Genomic DNA, 19,544 nt, shown 5'->3' with positions numbered 1-19,544 from the left:
CTTCCTTCCTTCCTTCCTTCCTTCCTTCCTTCCTTCCTTCCTTCCTTCCTTCCTTCCTTCCTTCCTTCCTTCCTTCCTTCCTTCCTTCCTTCCTTCCTTCCTTCCTTCCTTCCTTCCTTCCTTCCTTCCTTCCTCCCTCCCTCCCTCCCTCCCTCCCTCCCTCCCTCCCTCCCTCCCTCCCTCCCTTCCTCCCTTCCTCCCTTCCTCCCTTCCTCCCTCCCTCCCTCCCTCCCTCCCTCCCTCCCTCCCTCCCTCCCTTCCTCCCTCCCTCCCTCCCTTCCTCCCTCCCTTCCTCCCTCCCTTCCTCCCTTCCTTCCTCCCTTCCTTCCTCCCTTCCTTCCCCTTCCCTCCCTTCCCTCCCTTCCCTCCCTCCCTTCCCCTTCCCTCCCTCCCTTTCTTCCCTCCCTTTCCTCCCTCCCTTCCTCCCTTCCTTCCTCCCTTCCTTCCCCTTCCCTCCCTTCCCTCCCTTCCCTCCCTCCCTTCCCCTTCCCTCCCTCCCTTTCTTCCCTCCCTTTCCTCCCTCCCTTTCCTCCTTTTCCTCCTTTTCCTCCCTTTTCATCCCTGTCCTTCCTACCTTCCAGCCTTCCCTTCCCTTTCTTCCTTTCCTTTCCTTCCATTTTCTTTCCAAAGGTTTTTTCACTTCTTTTGGTTATAAACCATTAACATTTCTGTAATAGCCTTTCCTTGCGACCATAATAACTTCCGTTCTGTTCATTTCCTTGCTTTTTTTCAATTTTACTTATGAAAAAGTAAACTCTCTAAAGGAAATTTACTTTCCCTGAACAGACTCTTTTCGACCTCTCTTTGTGCCCAAAGCAGCTGCTGCACCTCCTGGTCCTCCAAGTGATGGTAAGTCTGCTTGTCAAGCAATTGCAGTCACTGGGATGTGGGTCCCTAGCCAGCATCTCCCTTCATGCTGCACAGCTTCTGTAGGCAAATACAACAACCCTTAATTGTCAACATGCTGCAGCATTAAAACTAGTCCCAACAGAAACATTCTGACACATCTATCAGCAGAGAATGGTGGTGCTGAAAGTTAACACAGGGATTAAAATTATTACTGTGTTTTTTTTCTATTGGTCCCCATTTGCTTTGCGATTTTTGGGGGGTTTTTTTCTTGGTTGTTTGGTAAGATTTTTTAGTTTTGTGGAGTAGCAGTAGTGGGTGGGTGTTTGGTTTTTGATTTTCTTTTTTTTTTTTTTTCTTATTTTCTACCTTTTCTTTTGCCAAATATTTCTTCCTTTAAAAATGTTATATACCATTAACAGTTTTAAATCATCTTCTCTTGCAAGCATAACCATTTCAGTTCTGTGCATTTCCTTGCTTTTTAAAATTTACCTCCTCTGAAGGAAATTTGCTATCTCTGAACAGATATTTTTCGGGTTGACGTTGCACCCAAAGCACCACATACACCTGCCGCTACTGTTCCCGCTCCTGCTGGTGAGTCTGCTTCTTAGGCAATTATTGTCACTGGGACGTGGGCTCCTAGCCAGCATCTCCCTTCATGCTGTGCAGCTTCTGTAGGCAAATACAGCAACAATTAATTGTAAACAGAATGGAGCATTAAAGTAGTGCAAACAGAAATGTTGTGATACATTTTAAAGAAGAGAAAGGGGATGGAGAAAGCTAATATTAGTTTTTAGCAATATAACAGGGATTAAAATTATTACTGGAATGATTTTTCTATTGGTCCCTATTAGCTTGTGGGTTATTTTGGTTTTAGTTTGGGTTTGGATGCTTGGTTGCTTGGACTTTTTGGTTTTGGGGAGTGCTTGAGGTGAGTGGGTGTTTGATTATTGAATTTTTTCATTTCTAACTTATTTTTAATTTCTTTCTCTCTTTCTCTCTCCCTCCCTCCCTCCCTTCCTTCCTTCCTTCCTTCCCAACTTCCTTCCAAACTTTCTTCCTTCCTTCCTTCTCCTTTCTTCCCTTTCTTTCTTTTTGTAATAACCAAATGCTTTTTTCCTTTCTTTCTGTTAGAAATCGTTAACATTTTAATAGACTTTCCTTTCAACTGTAACCATTTCTAAACTATTCATTTTCTTGTTTTTTAACTCTTACTTTTACTCAACAGATATTTTTCAGCCTTACATTTCACTGCAATCAGCTGGTAGACCTCCTGCTCCTGCACCTGCTCCTGCTCCTGCTCCAGATGGTAAGTCTGTTTTTCAAGCAATTGTAGTCTCTGGGATGTGGGTTCCTGGCCAGCATCACCCTTCTTGCTGTGCAGCTTCTGTAGGGAAAGGTGACCACACTTAATTGTAGCGATAATGGAGCAATAAAATTAATGCAAACAGGAACATTAGAAGATAGTCTTCAGAAGAGAAAGGGGATGGTGGAAGCTAACGCAGGGATTAAAATTACTACTGAAGGGTTTTTTTTAAATAATGGGTTCTTAATTTGCTTAGATATTTTTGATATTAGTCTGGGTTTAGCTGCTTGGTTGGTTGGATTATTTTTAGTTTTGTGGAGTGATGGTGGTGAATGGGTGGGTGTTTGATTTTTAATTTTTTCTTTCATTACTTCTTTTAATTGCTTTGCTATTTCTGATTTTTTTTAATAACCAAAGGGTTTTTCCTTCCCTTCTGTTATAAATCATTAACCTTTTTGTAATAGACTTTCCTTTCAAAAATAATCATTTCAGTTCTATGTATTTGCTTGGTGTTTAATACTTACTTTTCTGAACAGATATTTTTCAGCCGCTCATTTCACCCCAAGCAGCCAGTGCACCTCCTGCTCCTACTCCTGCTCCTGCTGGTAAGTCTGCTTTTCAAGCAATTATAATCTCTTGGATGGGGGTTCCTAGGATCTCCCTTCATGCTGAACAGCTTCTGTAGGCAAATACAACAATACTTGATTTTCAACATAATGGAGCAAAAAAACTAGTGCAAACAGAAATGTTGTGATACTTTTTTCAGAAGAGAAATGGGATGGCGAAAGCTAATATAGGGATTCAAATTATTACTTTAATGATTTTTTCCATTGGTCCCTATATGTTTTGAAAATTTTTGGTTTCAATTTGGTTTTGGTTGATTGGTTAGTTGGATTTCTTGGTTTTGGGGAGTGGTGGGTGGTGGTATGTTGTTTTATTTTTTATTTTTAATTATTTCTTTTACTCTTTTCTCTTTTTCCTTTTCTTTTTCCTACTAAAGGCATTTATGTTCATTCTGTGATATATCATTAACCTTTTCTTGTAATAGCATTTCCTTGAAACTAGAACCATAACCATTTCAGTTCCTTCAATTTCCTTGCTTTTAAAAATTTACCTTCTCTGAAGTAAATTTGCTTTCTCTGAACAGAATCTTTTCAGCTTCTCCTTGTATCCCAAGGACCTAGTATACCTCGTAGTCCTGCTCCTGATGGTAAGTCTGCTTTGCAAGAAATTGTAGTCACTTGGGTGTGGGTTCTTAGCCAGCATCTCTGTTCATGCTGCACAGCTTCTGTAGGCAAATATAACAAATAGTTAAGGGTAAATATAAAGGAGCAATAAAATTAGTGGTAAAAGAAATGTTCTGAGACTTTGTTCAGATGAGAAAGGGATGGTGAAAGCTGACATAGGGATTAAAATTATTTATGTATTTTTTTTCTGTTTGTCCCTATCTGCCTGTATACTTTTCATTTTAGTTTGGCTTGGGTTGCGTGGTTAATTGGCTTCTTGTTGGTTTTGGAAAGGAGTGATGGGTGGGTGTGTTTTTTTCTATTATGGTTTTTTTAATTACAGTTATAATTATTTTCCTTTTTGTATCTTACTCTTACCAAAGGCTTCTTACTTTCTATCTCTTTTAAACCATTAATGTTGTTATAGTTGCATATCTGTGCAACCATGTATATTTCTGTTCTGTCCATTACCTTGGTTTTTCAAATTCACCTTTTCTGACATAAATTTACTTTCTCTGAACAGAATCCTTCCAGCTTCTCTTTGTACCAAAAGGAACCAGTACATCTCGTGGTCCTGCTCCTGATGGTAAGTGTGCTTTTCAAGTAATTATAGTCACTTGGATGTGGGCTCCCAGGCAGCATCTCCTTTCATGCTGCACAGCTTCTGCAGGCAAATAAAACAATTCTTAATTGTAAACACAATAGAGCAATAAAACTACTGCTAACATTTGGAAATAGCCTTTTCTTGAAACCAACAAGCCTTTCAGTTCTGTGCATTAGTGTTGTGACACTTTTTAAAGAAGAGAAAGGGGATAATGAAGGCTAACACAGGGATTAAAATTATTACTGTAATGTTTTTTCTGTTGCTGCCCTTGTCCTTGTGGGTTTGTTTTTGCTTTACTTTGAGTTTGGATTCTTGGTTGTTTGGGCTTTTTTGGTTTTGGGGAGTGGCTGAGCTGGGTGGGTGTTTGAATTTTGATCTTTCCTATTTTTTTACTTATTTTAAATAGTTTCCTTTTTTTTTTTTTTAATAACCAAATTGTTTTTTCCTTTCTTTCTGGTAGAAATCATTAACATTTTGTAATAGCCTTTCCTTTCAACCATAACTATTTCCATTCTATGCACTTCGTGGTTTTGAAAACTTACTTTTACTCAACAGATATTTTTCAGCCTTACATTTCACCGCAAGCACCTGGGAGACCTCCAGCTCCTCTTCGTGCCCCCGATGGTAAGTCTGTTTTGCAAGCAATTATAGTCCTTTGGATGTGGGTTCCTAGGCAGCATCTCCCTTCTTGCTGCACAGCTTCTGTAGGCAAATAAAACAGCACTTAATTTTAGACATATGGGGTCATTAAAACTAGTGAAAACAGAAATGTTTTGAAACATTTTCCAGAAGAAAAAGGGGTGGGGTATCTAACAGAGGCATTAAAATTATTGTCAGCGAGACTGCAGAATAAGTTTGTTTCCTTCATTAAAAACCACAGCTTTGGAATCAATATGATGAGAGGTAAAAGATGTCTGTAATTAAGGACTTTTAGCACTTCAAATAAAGTGCTATTCCAACACTTCCTAGGGAAATATACTTGTACTAATGTCCTTTGTCTCTTAAAGATTTATGTATAATTATCAGGTGCTGTGTGTTTCAAATAAGCACTTAAGGAGCAAACATTTAGAAGTACTTCACACACACACCCTTGTTAGAGGTATGTCATGGTTTGACACTGGCGCGATGCCAGCGCCCCCATGAAAATATACTTTTCTAAATAATTGTTGTGAGATGTGATCAGGAACAGAGCAGAGCAGGCCCATCTTAGTAACAAAGGAAAGAACTTTATTAAACTACTACTACTAGAAAAACTACAAACACTAAATCCTGGATGAAGACTTTCTAAAACACCCCTCCTCCTCCCACCTAATTTCGAAACAAACTTAACAGTGAGACACCACCCAGGATCCTGATCAAGTTGCTACTCTTCAGATATTCAAATACTCAATCTTTCAAGGGAGACAGGAGTCTCTCCTGTGCCACAGACCACCCCCCCCAGGAAACACAATTGCCACCCTTGTGTTTCCATGTCACACATGGCAACCGCCCGGAGAAAATCTGCCAGTGTGACACTCTCCTTTCCATGTCACAGTGCTCTCACCACCGGGCATGGACAGACTGCTCATAGGGCTCCTTTAAGGATGCTTTGCCGTGGACCAAAAGAGACAACAGTTCAGTTTTTCATTTTGGGACTACAGTCCCCCCCATTTTCCCTTGGGGCTGAGGGTCCAAGAACAGAGGTCTTCTTCTTCCTTGAAGATAGAGGGCTTCTCCACACCTTCTCTCTACTCCTCTGCTGGTAATCACTGGAACAGGTCTCCTGGCACACCAACGCACCACCCTAATTGCAGCTTCTGTTAGGAGAATTTGGTTCAGTCTATGGCTAACAAGAGAAGTCCAGCCACAAGCCACTCCATCATCTCCTTCCAACTCGAGAATTTCTTTTTCCATCATCTCGGATCCCAGACTGTCTCTCTCCTACTTCAAATCAAGGAGGAGTAATATTTCACAAAGCCTTCATTTCTCAGGAAAGGGTTAAAAGTTCAGACTCCCTGGACGGCTGATATCTCTGCCCAGCAGCCGATTCCCAAGGCCAAGGCTGGGCGCCTTCCCCCCCCCTCCTTCTCCTCCGCGCCGGCAAAGTTACAGGTGCCGTCAGGACTCTCTATCTCTTCCCTCTTGAGGTGGGGAATGACTAAAACATCTCCGCTTCTTTCCACCCTTCCGTCCACAGGAGCTGGCTCGGTTCCAGTCCTTCTACCCCTCGGCTCACCTCGACCAGGCCTCATGGCTACCCCTCCCCCACCCAGCCCCATGGCTGGACAGGGGAGGTCTGCACAGCACCCTGACCGGAACCAAAGAGAGCGAGCTCTTGGGAGTTCTTGCTTTTAACCCCGTGTGTTCTCAGAGGCGTATCCCTATCTTCAGTGGTCACTTCAGGTGCCAATATCCAAACTTGACCACTGATTGGTTTGACCCAACTTCCTGAAATAAAAAAAAAAAAAAAAAATCACTTCCATGTCAAACCACGACAAGGTACTTAACAGCAACCGTAGATTCTCTCTTGATTTGTTTATTATTCTTTTGTTTGTTCCAGCACGCTGGAGAGTGCCTAGCCACAGAGCCTCTACTGCATCTGGAACCAACGTACCCTCCCTTGTGGTAGCAGGCAGGACCTACAGTGTCTCTGACAACAGCAAACCCTCCAGTGTGACACCAGGCAGATTCTACAGTGTGTCTGAAACCAACACACCCTCCAGTGTGACACCAGGCAGAACAGGTTGTGGGTCATCAATGGACAGAGTCATCAACCTGATACCAACCAGAACCAATACTGGGTCATCAATGGATGCATCCTCCCGTATGAGACGAAACAGAGCTCTTACCGTGCCTTCAGGCAACATGTCCTCCAGTCTGACAGGGAATAGAGCTGGTACTGGGTCTTCAGTCAACACATCCTTCAGTTTCAGACCCCGCAGAAGCAGTTCTTTGCCTTCAGTCAGACCTTCCAGCTGGGATATCTTAGCCAGCACCAGAAGAAATCAAGAACTTTAATTAGATGCGACAGATTTCTTAATCAAAATACTAGCTTCTCTTCAGAAAAAAATACTTCAGCAATGCAAAAAGATCTAAATAAAGTACAGTCTTACCTACCTTTGTGTTGTAGTTCAGTGTATATATTGTTTGTAAGTTCATATTTTTATGAAAATGTGCATTCATATCTTCACATTTCTGTGTTTCTAATTATTCTTCTTATACCAAAGCATTTATTTAACTCTTTTTTATTGCAGTTTTAAATTTTTATGTAGTATATTTTAAAATGTTATAAAACAACACCTTTTGGGTAGTTTTCCCCATTCTTTAAAAAAAAATCCACAAGCCATTTTAGTCTCTGTCTCTCCAAGTTGTTTCACACCTTTCTATTTTAAACCAGGACTACAATACGTTAATAGGATTGAGAGTGGTCCATGAAATGCACACCAGTGATTCCTGTTGTGGAATGTCATGGCCCTGTGTTTTGGTTTGAAAAGACAGGTGTCTGCTAAGGAAGGCAGGAGCCTCCCTTGTAATGGAAAATGCAAACTCCCTCTCTCTGAATTACTATAATTTTGAAATTCAGGGGCTCTCAGGCAAAGATATGGGAGTAGGAATAGTAGTTCTTTATTAGGAAAATTAAAATACAAATTCAGTAGTACACAAAAATCTATTGACAGAGTCAGAACATGACCTGACACTCTGTTGGTCGGGGAGTTGGTAGCAGTCCGATTACACGGTGGCGGCAGTCTTCTTGGTGTGACAGCTGTGGTTCTGTTGAAGCAGTGATCCTGGAGAAGGGTGTATTCTTCCTCTGAAGGTCTAGTGGTGGTGCAGATGGGCTTGGTCTTCTTCTGGCAATCCAATGGAAAAGAAAGCTGCTCTTCTGGGAATCTAGTTGGAAAAGGCTGCTGTGGTGTTCCAAATGTCAGATTATATCTAGGTAGGAATGTTTGGCTCTTCCCCCTGGGTAGAGCATCTCACAATGGGATGATGTAATTTTATCAGTCATGCAGTGAGATTCAATGGCCCACAAAGAGAGGATTTTTTTTCTGGAGAGAGGATTGGTTGGGGAAGAGATAAAGAAACTGCCCCACCTGGTTTTAACAGGTGGCCCAGAAGATAATTGCCCTACCTCTAGCAGATACTCCCAGACACATTTTTCAGCCTAAGGCATTTTCCACCCCTTATTCTCTTAGTATTTGCATTATGCTCAAATCAATGAACTGACACCATGAAAGCTTACACACAGCTCTTACTGAAGACTAGATTTCCCTGTGGTACACTGTCGCCGTTGAGTTAGGAACGGCTGAAGAAAGGTGACATTGACTCCTATGATCAGAAAGCATAAAGGGAGATTCATTAGGAACGTCATGCATTTAGAGGCAGGATAGTTCACCCAGAACCTGATTGGTTCTTTATCGCGGCCTGGAGCCCTGGGGGTCGGTCTGACCCCCTGGGCAGCTGCCGCCGTAGGTGCCCCGGATAGCGCTGTGCTGATGAGGCACAACCTCTCTGGGTCCCTTGGGCTAGCTCCCAGCCGCAAGCAACCTAAGCGAGCACTACTGAGTGATTTCAGCTCTGCGAGTTCAGCTCTTAGAGATTTCAGCTCTGAGCTTGCAAAGGTGCCTCGGCAGACGCAGGGATTGAGAGAGAAAAAGCCTGTGTAGAGTTTCACAGCGGTGTCTTTATTATCAGGGTCCTGTGAAGTGTTCCAGTGACAGCTCTTCTGCCGAACTGGGCAGAGATGGGGATTTAAGTAGGCTACTGGGGTGCTGGAAATTGTCCAACGGCCAGGCTTGAGGAGAATACGACCTATAGCCTTACGGAGAGATAACAAGGGTCCGAGGGCGGAAGAGGGGCTGCTTTGGTCCACTCTCCATGACTCTGCATTTCTTGTCTGAGGCGGGTATCCGCCAGGGAGGCCTTGCAGGGCCTCTGACTGCTACAGCAGTTTGCGTTATCAGAGATGCCATGCCAGACTCAGGGAGAGCCGTTCCCAGCCCGAGAGCAGGAAGAGCAGCTCAGGCAGCAGGTGGAAGAGCCACAGGAGAATGGCCAGGTAAGCCTGACTCGCCAGGTGTCAGAGAGAAGGGCAGGAAGAGGGGCATGAAACAGAGCTCTTGGGACTGAGGAGGCCAGGAGTCCCAGAGGCACTGAAAGCACAGAGCCTTGGAATCTGCAGAGATCAGCACGGGGACAGGAGGGTTTCATTGGAAGCAGATGTGGGTAGGGAAGCAGAAAGAAGTGGCTGAATAAATGTGATTTGGAGGCTGCAAGAGGAAAAAGCTGAGCCCCATGGCAGCTCCCAGTCACTTGCTCTGCATCTGTCTGTACAGAGCATCAAGGCAGAGCCACAAGCAGAGCTGCCCGAAGCTCGGAGTGCCATCGTGGAAGTGAAGAAGAGGAACCAGGATGACATGAGAAGCATCCAAGTGGAGAAGAATCTCCATCAGCAGAGGGGTGATGACCAAAACCTGGTGAGTGAAAGAGTGGCAGCCACTCCATGCTTGAAAGATCCTCTCTCTTGTTCTTTCCAGAACACTGTTGAAGAGCTGTGGGCAGAGCTCCAGGAAACTGAGGCTATGATCAAGGCAAGGCAGAAGAGCACAGATGAAAAAATGAAAATCATCAGAGAGAAAATTAATCTCCTCCTTCAGGAGCAAAAGGCTCTTGAAAAGCAAGTGAGTGAAATAGCAATAGCCACTGCAGTCACCAGACTGGTGGTTTCTGCCCTCCTTGCCTTTTCTCTACAGAGCAGCAGGTGGGTGGAGTGATGCCTCTGAGCACCATCCCACTGAGGCCTCTATCACAGCTGCTCTGAAGGACACTTCCTGGCCTGCTGAATCTCAACTGATGCTCTGGAGAGTGGGATTACTCCTTTGGCTACGTGGCCAGCAGTTACCTGAATAAACTGCTGGCTTCTTCCAGCTCTCCTTGTTTCTTGCGGTGTTTTTGCAGGTGAACATGGTCACTCAGATAGATTTGGAAGACAAGCTACAGGCTGTCTGTATCCCTTGTGAATCTGCTCCTGTCCTGTTCCTTCCCTTTCCTCACCGTCGATGACTTCTGGCTGAAGGGGACAAGCTGTAGTCTCTAACTGCTTTGTTCTCTTTGACTCGAGGTGGAAGTGTCACCATCCTACCGGGCAGCCTGCGAAGACTTCCAGGAAATGACGGGCGACCAAGAGCCCCGAGGCTGGCGTGAGGCACAGGAACCGTACCAACCAGAGATGCTGCAGAATAAGCACATCCTGAGGATGGTGCAGGAAAAGAGAATTCCACGGAAGGAGGTAGAATTAGAATGAGGAGCTGCAACGTGTCTGCAGGCCTAGAAGGGGGGAAGGAGTCCTTGGGAGGAAGTGGAGCAGTCATTGCTGCAGTCATCCTTCAGAGCATGAAACTGGCTATGAACTTGAGTAAAACAACCAGCCTTTGGTTTTGACCATGTGGTTTCACAAGTGGACATCCAAACCAGTCCAGTTGAAGAGCTCTGCGTGTGGCTGACAGCAGCTTCCTAAGGGCTTGCATTTGAAATGGGATCTCGGGGCAATCTCTGCCAGCCACCTTCCTGACACAAACTCACTTCCTGTCTCAGATCTACACAGGCTCTGTCACTGAACCTGCTGCAGCAGCAGCAGCGCCGTCCCAAGGAGCCTTTGCTCCCCAGCCAGAGAAGTGGAGCCGGGGCACTTGGTTCACCTCCCGCGCTGACCCAGCTGCTGCTCAGCACCAGGAGATCAACAATGCCTCCCTGGAGCTACTGAGTACGTCTGGTGTCTTTCTTACCTGAGCGACAGTGTAATGTGTGCACGTGTCCTCCTCAGTTTGGTGTCACAGGGACATTAGAACTCCCCACAGGAAGTGCTGGCAGTGCTCTGAGGCAGCGAGAGAGTGCTCTGGGTGTTCCTGCTGCCTCTGAGGGCAGCTTGGACTGGCTGGAGTTTGCCTGGGCTTCCCTCTGTGCCGAAGACAGAAGCAGGGATTGCTCCTGGATCAGCAGAAGGCTGTGACTGCTTGAGTCCTAGCCATTGGCACAACCCCTGCCCAGATCAGTGTCTAGGAGAACACATCAAGCCCTTTGTGATTCTGCAGCACAAGGCATTTATTCTGCTTCTTGCCCGTAACAGCTGCCAGTGCTGTGCTCTCAGATAAGCCCTGGTCGGGTTGAGAACAGAGCCTAGTTGATGCTGTGTCTGCCATCACCTGTTGGGACAAAAAGGCTCGCTCTGGCTTCTTCCCGTCAGTGCCTGTCAGTGCTCATGCTTGGGCTTTGCCAGCCTTGTTGTGGTAGCTGCCCTGGCCCTGAGGGCTGGTGGGACTGCAGAAGCTGGAGCTTTCCTTATCCAGGAGAGTCCCGATGCTGCCCAGCCGCTGCAGCGCAGAGCTGCCTGAGCCAGCAGCCCCTTGTCTGGGCCGGCTTCTGCGTCGCATGGCCTGGACTCACAAGAGGGTCAGCATCTCCTCTGGGCAGCTGTGTGTGTCACGCTGACACCTGAGGAGCACTGCTGTCCTCTCTGCCCTTGCTTGCCATGCCGAGTTGGGAAGATGGGGACGTGTGTGGTGCCAAGAGGGCAAGTCCAATGGGAGTGACTGATCCACGCTGTCAGGGTGAAGAGAAGCAGTGTGGTTCTCCATGAGGGGCACAGGCAAGGGCATCTTTGAACTCACCCTGCTCATAAAGAGTGAGGGTACTGGTCCTGAAAGCCCCATTGGGATTAGTTATAGCATGAGCTGCTCTGGTTTACAAACACAGAGGCATTCTTCTGGCAACCTGCTGCAAGGTGGAGAAGATGGGAACACTTGGCAATATTCCTCCTGTTCTGAACTTTTGGCATCTGTTCAGAGGAATTGATTCTAGATATCAAGGTGCATTTAATCTTAGCGAGTAGGAAACCTTTTGTTGAATCTCACAGTGTTTATTCCCAAGAAAACAAATGCTCTCTTATTTCCAGCTCTCCTTAATGTTTTTAGATGACAAACTTACTTGCCTTGGTAGCTGTTCTCTTCCGGTCTCTGTCTTCTCTGAATATATCTCCCTGTACTTCCCTGTGTATCTGCTGTCAAGATCTCTCTTCAAAGGACTCTGGAAAATCAATCTCTCTGCCAGCCACTTGCGCTGCAGAGCTGCCTGTCTTCTTGTCGTTGTTCCTGCTCCTGTTGTTGTTGTTGTTGTTGTTGTTGTTGTTGTTGTCGTCACCCAGCTGACCACAAAGGGCTCAGAGCTCCAGACAGGGGGGCTGCCTTTTGTATCTCCTGGAAACTGGGATCTCTGCATTAAAGTGAGCGTCTTGCATTTTGTTTCCCTCAGGGAGAATGGTGGAGATGGAAAATCCCATTATAAAATACACTGAACTGGAAAATATTGGCAGTGGGTGAGTCCAACCAGTGTTAATTTTACAAAACTAGGCGCCAGCTGTTTTGCTGGTGGAATATCCATCAAGTGTGAAGTCAGACAAGCTGCAAACATATTCAGATGCTGGGGTTAGATTGTCAGTGCTGATCAGAATTTTTAAATGTGGTCAGAAGGAATTGCCAAAGACATGTCCATGCTTCCAGTGTCCTGCAGGTCTTAGGCATTTACAGCAGAGATCTCTGTGGGCTGGCTTTCACTGCAAGATCTAAATGGCTTCTCCTTTCTTTGCTACTATTTTGTTCCTAGGACTTTTGGAGATGTGTGTAGAGCACTCGACACTGCCACAGGAGGAGAGGTAAATGTCAACAGCTGCCACAAACTCTGCTGCACGCGAGGGCTTTCCCCTGTGTTTTGATAAGCTGGGGCTGGAGCTTTGCGTAGAGCTGTGCAGCAAAGGCACAAGAAACACAGACTGGTGCCAGTGTGCAAATTGCAGCTGGGACAGTCTTTGTCCTTCTCAGCTGCCAGAAAGAAGGTACAGAGGGCAGCAGTTCCTTTCAGAGCAGGATGTGCTCATTCGCTCTCCATTGCTAAAACAAAGGTGGTGCCTTTGAGCATCTCACTGCTCTTTGGGGCTACAGCTTCAGAATTCTCATTTCTGGTTGCCAGCAAATGCATCTGAAAGTCTGCCCATAGCCCAAGATGCATCCACAGAGTATTAAGGCATGGATTACTTCTTGTGAATCCCATACAAAAAAAAGCAGAGAGTATGGTTAGAGTTTTGTGGGTAGTAGCTGAGACACCACTGTTACCAAGTGGACAAGGCAAAACCTCAGTGGCCACGTGTCCTGTAACTGGCCTCCAAGGAAGCAGAGAAATGGGCTGTTGCAATGTCACTTCCTAATTACTGCAATGCCTAATCACAAGGCAGTTGGGCCCAGTTTGGCTGTGTCATTCCAAAATCACTCACTCCATGGGAGAAGTTGTTTTCATGCCACCAGCTTTTAATGTTACTGATTTTCAACATCATTTTAGGTGGCCATAAAGAAAATGAATCTTCAAGGACTGATCAGGAAGGAAGGAACTTTTAATGAACTCATGGTCATGAAAATGAATAAGCACCCAAGCATTGTGAATTATTTAAAGAGGTGAGTGGTTGTTGTTTTATCCCAGCGATGTTTGTTTACGTACTGCAAGCATGCAAAGTTAAAAACCCACTTTGGTCACTTTTAGAAAATAGAGCTGGTAATTACTGGTTAATTATTATTTCGCTACTTATCTCCAGTGGATGGGAAGAGAGTGCATTTGGTCTGCCTTAAACTACCCTGGCAAATGCCGTTTGAAAATTTTTCAAAAACTTGGATCAGCCCTATCTTACTTATTAATTCAATACCCTGTAAGTTCACTACCTCCACATTGTTTTGAGGCTTGGTTTTTTCAAATTTTTCTCAGCACCTTTTAAGTTCTGATAAACCATCCTAGAGAGGATTTCCCTTGGATTGCTGTCCCTTTTCCATTGCTGGGCATGCCAGGAAGATGAGGTGTTTATTTCCAGAAATAGCATGTGGGACAGGTTTTTTATCTGGGCTGTTACTAAACCGCACTTTTCGCTTGCTGGCCATCTGAGAGGTCTCCTTTTTCACAGCTATAGCTTTCTCCTTGAGACCGCACAGATTGCAAACAATGCACAGCTGAGAGGGAATGTCTATTCTTTTATTCTGTCCTTGTCACAAAGGGACTCGGAAATAACCCTTTTGTTTTCCAACAGCAACGTTGTTGTTTTCAAACATGCATGTTCATCTCCACCCCTTGGTGCCTTCTTTCAGCTACCTTGTGGGTGAGCAGCTCTGGCTGGTCATGGAGTACATGGACGGAGGCACTCTGAGCGACGTCATCAGCAAGACTCACATGTTTGAGAGAGAGATGGCAGCCATCAGTCGGGAGGTCAGCAATCCCACCTGTGCTGCCGAGGGCTTGGGCAGGATTGTCTGGGAAACAGGGCTCAGAACAGGAGTGATTTTGTGTTCCAAGCTTTGTTGCCGTGTTGCTGGTATGCTAGGGACAAGCAAAAGCATCTCAAGGGCACTGCCTGCCAGTGCCCCTGCACTCACTGTACTCTGCTCCTGGACTCTTACCTTCTGCTGTTGTATTCTCACTCTCTCTTGTGTATTTGTATTTGCTGCTCTCCACCTTGCCGCTCTAAACCTTTGCCTGGAGCCTGTCTGCGCTGCATTCCTTGCCTGTAAAAGCAAAGGTGCTGCTGGCAGGATTTGAAACTAATGGCAAAGCAAAAGAGACTCATCTCAAACAGTCCTTAGCTGAAAAGGACAGTAGTGCAGCCAAGATGCTCTTTGCTACAGGAAGGTAACTGATGTGATACTTCCAAGCCTGTGCTGAGGCCAGCAGCAAAACCGTTGTCATGCAGCCTCCCACCCCAAAGCGATCCACTTCACACCAAAGGGAGGGACTTTTTCTTTCTTGGCAAAACCCTCCTTTGTCCTCGGCATGCAGAAAGCACATCCACTGCAGCAGCAGTCATCCTGGCTGGTTTGCAGGGGGCAGTCTACAACAGCAGGTGCTGTTGCTCTTTCCAAAGCTGACATGCCTTTCCTTAGAAAGGTCCCGCTCTGCAAGTGTTGCAGCAGCAAGCTCTTCCTCTCAATGGCACTGTGTTCTGCCATTACTCGCCATTCCCCTGCAGAGGGAATCTTTAGAGCTGTTTCCTTACTTGCGTGTTGAAATCACATCACTAATTTTTCCCTCCTGTTTCTCTTTTCTCTCTCAGTGCCTGCAGGGACTGGATTTTCTTCACTCAAACCACGTGATCCACCGAGACGTGAGGAGCAGCAACATCCTTCTCAGAACCGACGGCTCTGTCAAGCTGGGTCAGTATCTTCTTGGTCAGGTGCAGCATTCCAGGGATGTGGGGTGTGGGGCTGCTTTGAGCGACTGCCAGCTCCCCAGAAATGGTGCTGGTGGCAGTGCAGGGCCCCCCGCCGTGAGCTGATGACACAGTTGCAACGTGCACAGAGGTATAAATAAGGGACCAGGAGAAGTCAAGAGTGGCGTTGCTCAGTGTGTGTCCCTTCCAGAGGGAGGGAGCTACAATGTAAAGCTTCAGGGGAATAAAGGCCACTGCTGTGAGCAGCGCTAAAAAACCCGGGATATTTTGGAAGTGGCCAATTTCATACTTCCTTGGCTAAAGCCCCAAGGAAACTGAGCATGGACAGTTCTCCAGGAGATTCAACAGCACATTCTTAGACTGAGAGTGGGGAACTCTTTTGCTTGATTTCCTAACTTGAGCTGGCTTTCATGGTATGTTTTTTTCTCCACAGCTGACTTTGGCCTCTTTGCTCAGCACACCCCTGAGCAGAGTAGACGGAGCTCAGTGGCCGGCACTTCTGGGTGGATGGCGCCTGAAGTGGTGACAGGTCAAGCATATGGCCCCAAGGTGGACATATGGTCTTTTGGAATCGTGGGCATCGAAATGGTGGAACAAGAAGTTCCTTACTGGAGTGAAACTCCTGTTTTGGTAAGGTCCAAATACTCACTGATCCCGCTGTCTTTCTCACCTGTCCCATGTTCTGTGTGCCACTGGACAAAATCCCATTGCCATCTGCTGGCACCACTTCCACCAAGGTCCCCTTCTAAAAAATGTCCCTGTAGCACATCAGCATCTGCTGTTGATTTGGTTGCATCAGAAGGGAAGGGGCAGTTCACAAACCTAACCAGTTCAGAAACCTGCCATTTTGGCCTCCAGTCGTGCCTGGCATTTCTCATTTGCTTTTTGAACCCTGCTGGAGCTCTGTCTCTGAAGGACAAGAATTTTTCAGTGGAGAGGTTAGACATTTGATAAATAGCCTGAGAAATGGAGGTTAGACCTTCCCATTTTCAATTTTATAGAAAAAGGAAAAGGAAAAGCAAAAGGAAAAGAGAACAACCACCAAAGCAACGCCCAAGTAGTTTTGTGTAGGAGCGACGGTGGGTAGGATGGTCAGGGTGGATGGAGACGAGAGATCTTTGAAGCCAGGTCTTGGAACTTTTGGTTTACTGCAAAGGGCGTGGGTGCAGGGGCCCTGTTTGGAGCTGCCAGCCTCAGCTCGGAGCAGGCCCGAATAGGGAGTCTGAAAGAGAGACCCGAAAAAGCGAGGAAGTCCCCCTTACAATACAATAAATCTTCTTCTGTGCTGAATGTTCTAATTTTCACTAACCAATCTAGTACAAGATACAAATCCTATAGCATTCACCTACCGCCTATAAGAATCACTACATTACCATACTGTGTTACATTTTAAACCCTAAAAACTACTCTTTGGACCCCTTCTGCCAAGCTAGTAGGGTCTGCTCTGACCCTTGGACCTGTCTGCAAGCAGAGGGTATTGTTTAATCAAAACCTTCAGCCAGCCATACCATTGTTTTCCAGTTGTTCAGTAACTAAGGCTAGTAACTATCTCAAAGCTTGCTTTCATGTCAATCTCGCTTATAGTTTCCATATTCTAAAAATCTTTTGCCAGGCAATCATATTTAGAAGGTTTTCCTGTTTCATCTTCCCCAACAGTTTTGCTTTCTTTTTCTTTTATTAACCACAGCACATCAATTGTCCTCCATACTCTAGCATCTTTTCCAAATCCTGTGGGTCTTCAAAACTTTCAGGCTTTCAAATCATCTGTACACTGCTCAGTCACGCGTGTGGGTGGCCTGGGTAAGTTTAGGATGTGTTTTTCTCCGACTGCAGGAAAGAAAGCTGACATCATTATTTATACTCAAAGGGAGTGTGTTTGCTGTTTTAGGCTTGGAAATTTTCCTCTGGGTTGAAGAGGATAATAACAAAGTCTTTGCGGTCACCATCTATTTCAGTGCCACCAGCACAGAGCTGTTAGTATTGTGATGGGCATTTTTATGGAGACCAGGCTGCAGCCTGGTGTCTTGGAGAGCCTGCCAAAACCTCCCATTGCTTACCCGACACTTTTTGCGATGGGGACACCATTAATGCATTGACTTGAGTATCCAAATGAGCAGAGGGTGACCATAGGGATGGCACTTCTTCTGATTTGACCTTGAAAAGATTTCCTTTTGCCCCATAAAGAAGCTGAAACTTGCTGCTGAGAGACAGAGCTGCGGGTGGCTCCTGTGTGCCCAAGCAGGCATTTTCATCCCAATACATTTGTGCAGGCATCTTCAAGTGTCTGTGTTGAATAAGAGATTCCAAATGTTTGTTTCTTTACCTGAGGAATACCTGGCGGATTTCCTTTCTTGCCTTCCACGTACCACTGCTTTCTAGAAGAGGACAAAAGAAGCTCAATGCGTTTTGGTTTATGACCACTGTGCTTAAGGGACCAACAAGCACTGCAGAGATGCCTTTCATGTACTAATCCTTGGAAATAGTAGAGTTAGTTAGTGTAGCAGAGTCTCTCTTCTGAAAAACCTGTCAAGCTGGTGCAAATCCTCAGAGAAGGAAACATGCTTTGCTGATGTAGCTCCCACCAACTGGGTCAGTCAATGAAATCAGCTGCCAAGGCAAGATCTGAATGCTGAAGGCTGGAAAAGCTGTGGCTGCATCGGGGTTTGGGATTTTGGTTGGTAAAGGAAAGTCATCTCTGGGTCTCTGCCAGGGCAGAAACTGCCCTGCAGAGTGGAGCTTAAACAACGGGATCTGGGAGAGCAGTTACAGATGGGAAAGAAGCAACTGGAGCCTCGTGTTTCCTTTTCCCCAGCCTCAACTCCTGATAGCCACAAGAGGGACACCAAAGCTGCTGCAGCAGCCCAACCTATTTTCACCTTGCCTGCGCGACTTCCTGAGCTGCTGCCTGCAGACAGACCAGGCACGGCGCTGGTCTGCCAAGGAGCTCCTGCAGGTAAAATGTAAAGGGGCTGCAGGTGAAACAGTGTCCGAGGGATGGACTCCTCCTCCAATGAGGTCCGAGGCATCAGATGAGCCCCCGTTCCTCCTCACCTCCACTCTTGGTGCTGTTCAAATGAAAACGGTGAAGAATCCTAGTCTGGGCTGGGCTTGCAGGGCCCTGTGAAGGTCATCTGGTCCAAGTGTCCTGCAATGAGCAGGGACATCTTTAAAGAGATCAGGTTGCTCAGAGCCCTTTCCCACCTGACCTGGAATACCTGCAGGGATGGGGCACCTACAAGCTCTTGGGACAAGCTGTGCCAGGGTTGCACCATGCTGCGAGTAACCAAGTTCTTCCTCAGACCTAGTCTGACTTGATCCCCATTTTGTTTAAAAATATTTGCCCATATTCTATTGTAACTGGCCCTAAAAAAAAAAAGAGGTCCTCCACTTTCTTCAAAGCCACTCTGAAGTCTCAGAAAGTGGCAATAAAGTCTCCCTGGGGCCTATTCTTCACAAAGCTGAGTAACTCCACCTCTCTCCGCATTTCTCCGCATTTCTCTAGAGGACAGGTGTTCTGTATTCTGGCTTTTTCTGTCGCCCTGTTCGTAATTTGGTGGGGTGTTCTGTTTTATCTAATGGCAAAAGAATTGAAGTAGAGCAATTAATTAAGAGTAGTAGCTCTTTCTGCATCTCTCTAGGAGCCAGAGGAATCCTGTGAAATACTGAGCTTGGAAACTCATGGTTCATTGGTTTTTGTTGATTTTTTTTTTTTTTCCTTTGGGCAGCATCCATTTGTAACATTTGCTGAGCCTGCGTCCAGCCTGGTGCCACTGATTGTTTCAGTGAAGAAGAGGAAGGAGAAGGAAGGAGAAGGAAGAGAAGGAAGAATGTGATAATCACATCAGGACCATTACCATTTACTTCGACTAGGATTGTAGATCGGGGTTAGGGTTAGTGTTAGGGTAGGATTGTCTAATAGGACAGGGAACAGTAGCATTGGAAATGAATAAAGTTTCTGAAACCACAACTCACCTTGAAGATTCCCTTCTTTCTCACTCCGTGAATAACCTCAAGGTTTCCTTCTGAATTGCCTGTTGTTTCTTAAAGGTGGAAAGGGACACTTAGGGAGTCTTTGGCACGGTGTGAAAGTGGGGAAGGCTCTCCTTCATTCATCCTCTTCAGACCACGCTGCCTTTGGAATACGGCCCACTGGTCTGTTTTTGCCCTGCTGTGGTACTTCTGTTTGAGGCAGAAAGGGCAATGGCATTTGCAGGAAAAACCAAAGGGGGAGTGGGGCAGTCCAAACACCCTGTGCTGATGCAGGCCTTCAGCTGTGACCCGAGAGCATTTGGGCGCCTGCCACTTGGACTTGTGTCCCTAAGTGCAATG

At 45.9% G+C, this 19,544-nt stretch overlaps 1 protein-coding gene and 1 long non-coding RNA gene across 2 annotated transcripts in view; both read left to right on the top strand.

Moving 5' to 3' along the window:
• The window catches only part of LOC137467700 (serine/threonine-protein kinase PAK 3-like), a 176,072-nt gene extending 157,024 nt beyond the window's left edge, over positions 1 to 19,048 (top strand). Inside the window, exons 5-14 of the mRNA XM_068179136.1 lie at positions 10,083 to 10,250; positions 10,556 to 10,724; positions 12,269 to 12,332; positions 12,620 to 12,668; positions 13,349 to 13,461; positions 14,140 to 14,257; positions 15,099 to 15,198; positions 15,649 to 15,845; positions 18,028 to 18,168; positions 18,941 to 19,048. Of these exons, the coding sequence (XP_068035237.1) occupies positions 10,083 to 10,250; positions 10,556 to 10,724; positions 12,269 to 12,332; positions 12,620 to 12,668; positions 13,349 to 13,461; positions 14,140 to 14,257; positions 15,099 to 15,198; positions 15,649 to 15,845; positions 18,028 to 18,168; positions 18,941 to 19,048 (1,227 nt within the window). The remainder of the gene's footprint in view (positions 1 to 10,082; positions 10,251 to 10,555; positions 10,725 to 12,268; positions 12,333 to 12,619; positions 12,669 to 13,348; positions 13,462 to 14,139; positions 14,258 to 15,098; positions 15,199 to 15,648; positions 15,846 to 18,027; positions 18,169 to 18,940) is intronic.
• Positions 8,908 to 9,369, top strand: LOC137467713 (uncharacterized). The gene is made up of 2 exons (XR_010995604.1): positions 8,908 to 9,020; positions 9,298 to 9,369. It is a non-coding gene; the product is annotated as an uncharacterized lncRNA (long non-coding RNA).
• Positions 19,049 to 19,544: the final 496 nt, after the last annotated feature.

The sequence above is a fragment of the Anomalospiza imberbis genome, unplaced genomic scaffold (assembly GCF_031753505.1).
Source record: "Anomalospiza imberbis isolate Cuckoo-Finch-1a 21T00152 unplaced genomic scaffold, ASM3175350v1 scaffold_76, whole genome shotgun sequence".
NCBI lineage: Eukaryota > Metazoa > Chordata > Aves > Passeriformes > Viduidae > Anomalospiza > Anomalospiza imberbis.
This window is presented reverse-complemented; position numbering and strand designations above follow the sequence as displayed.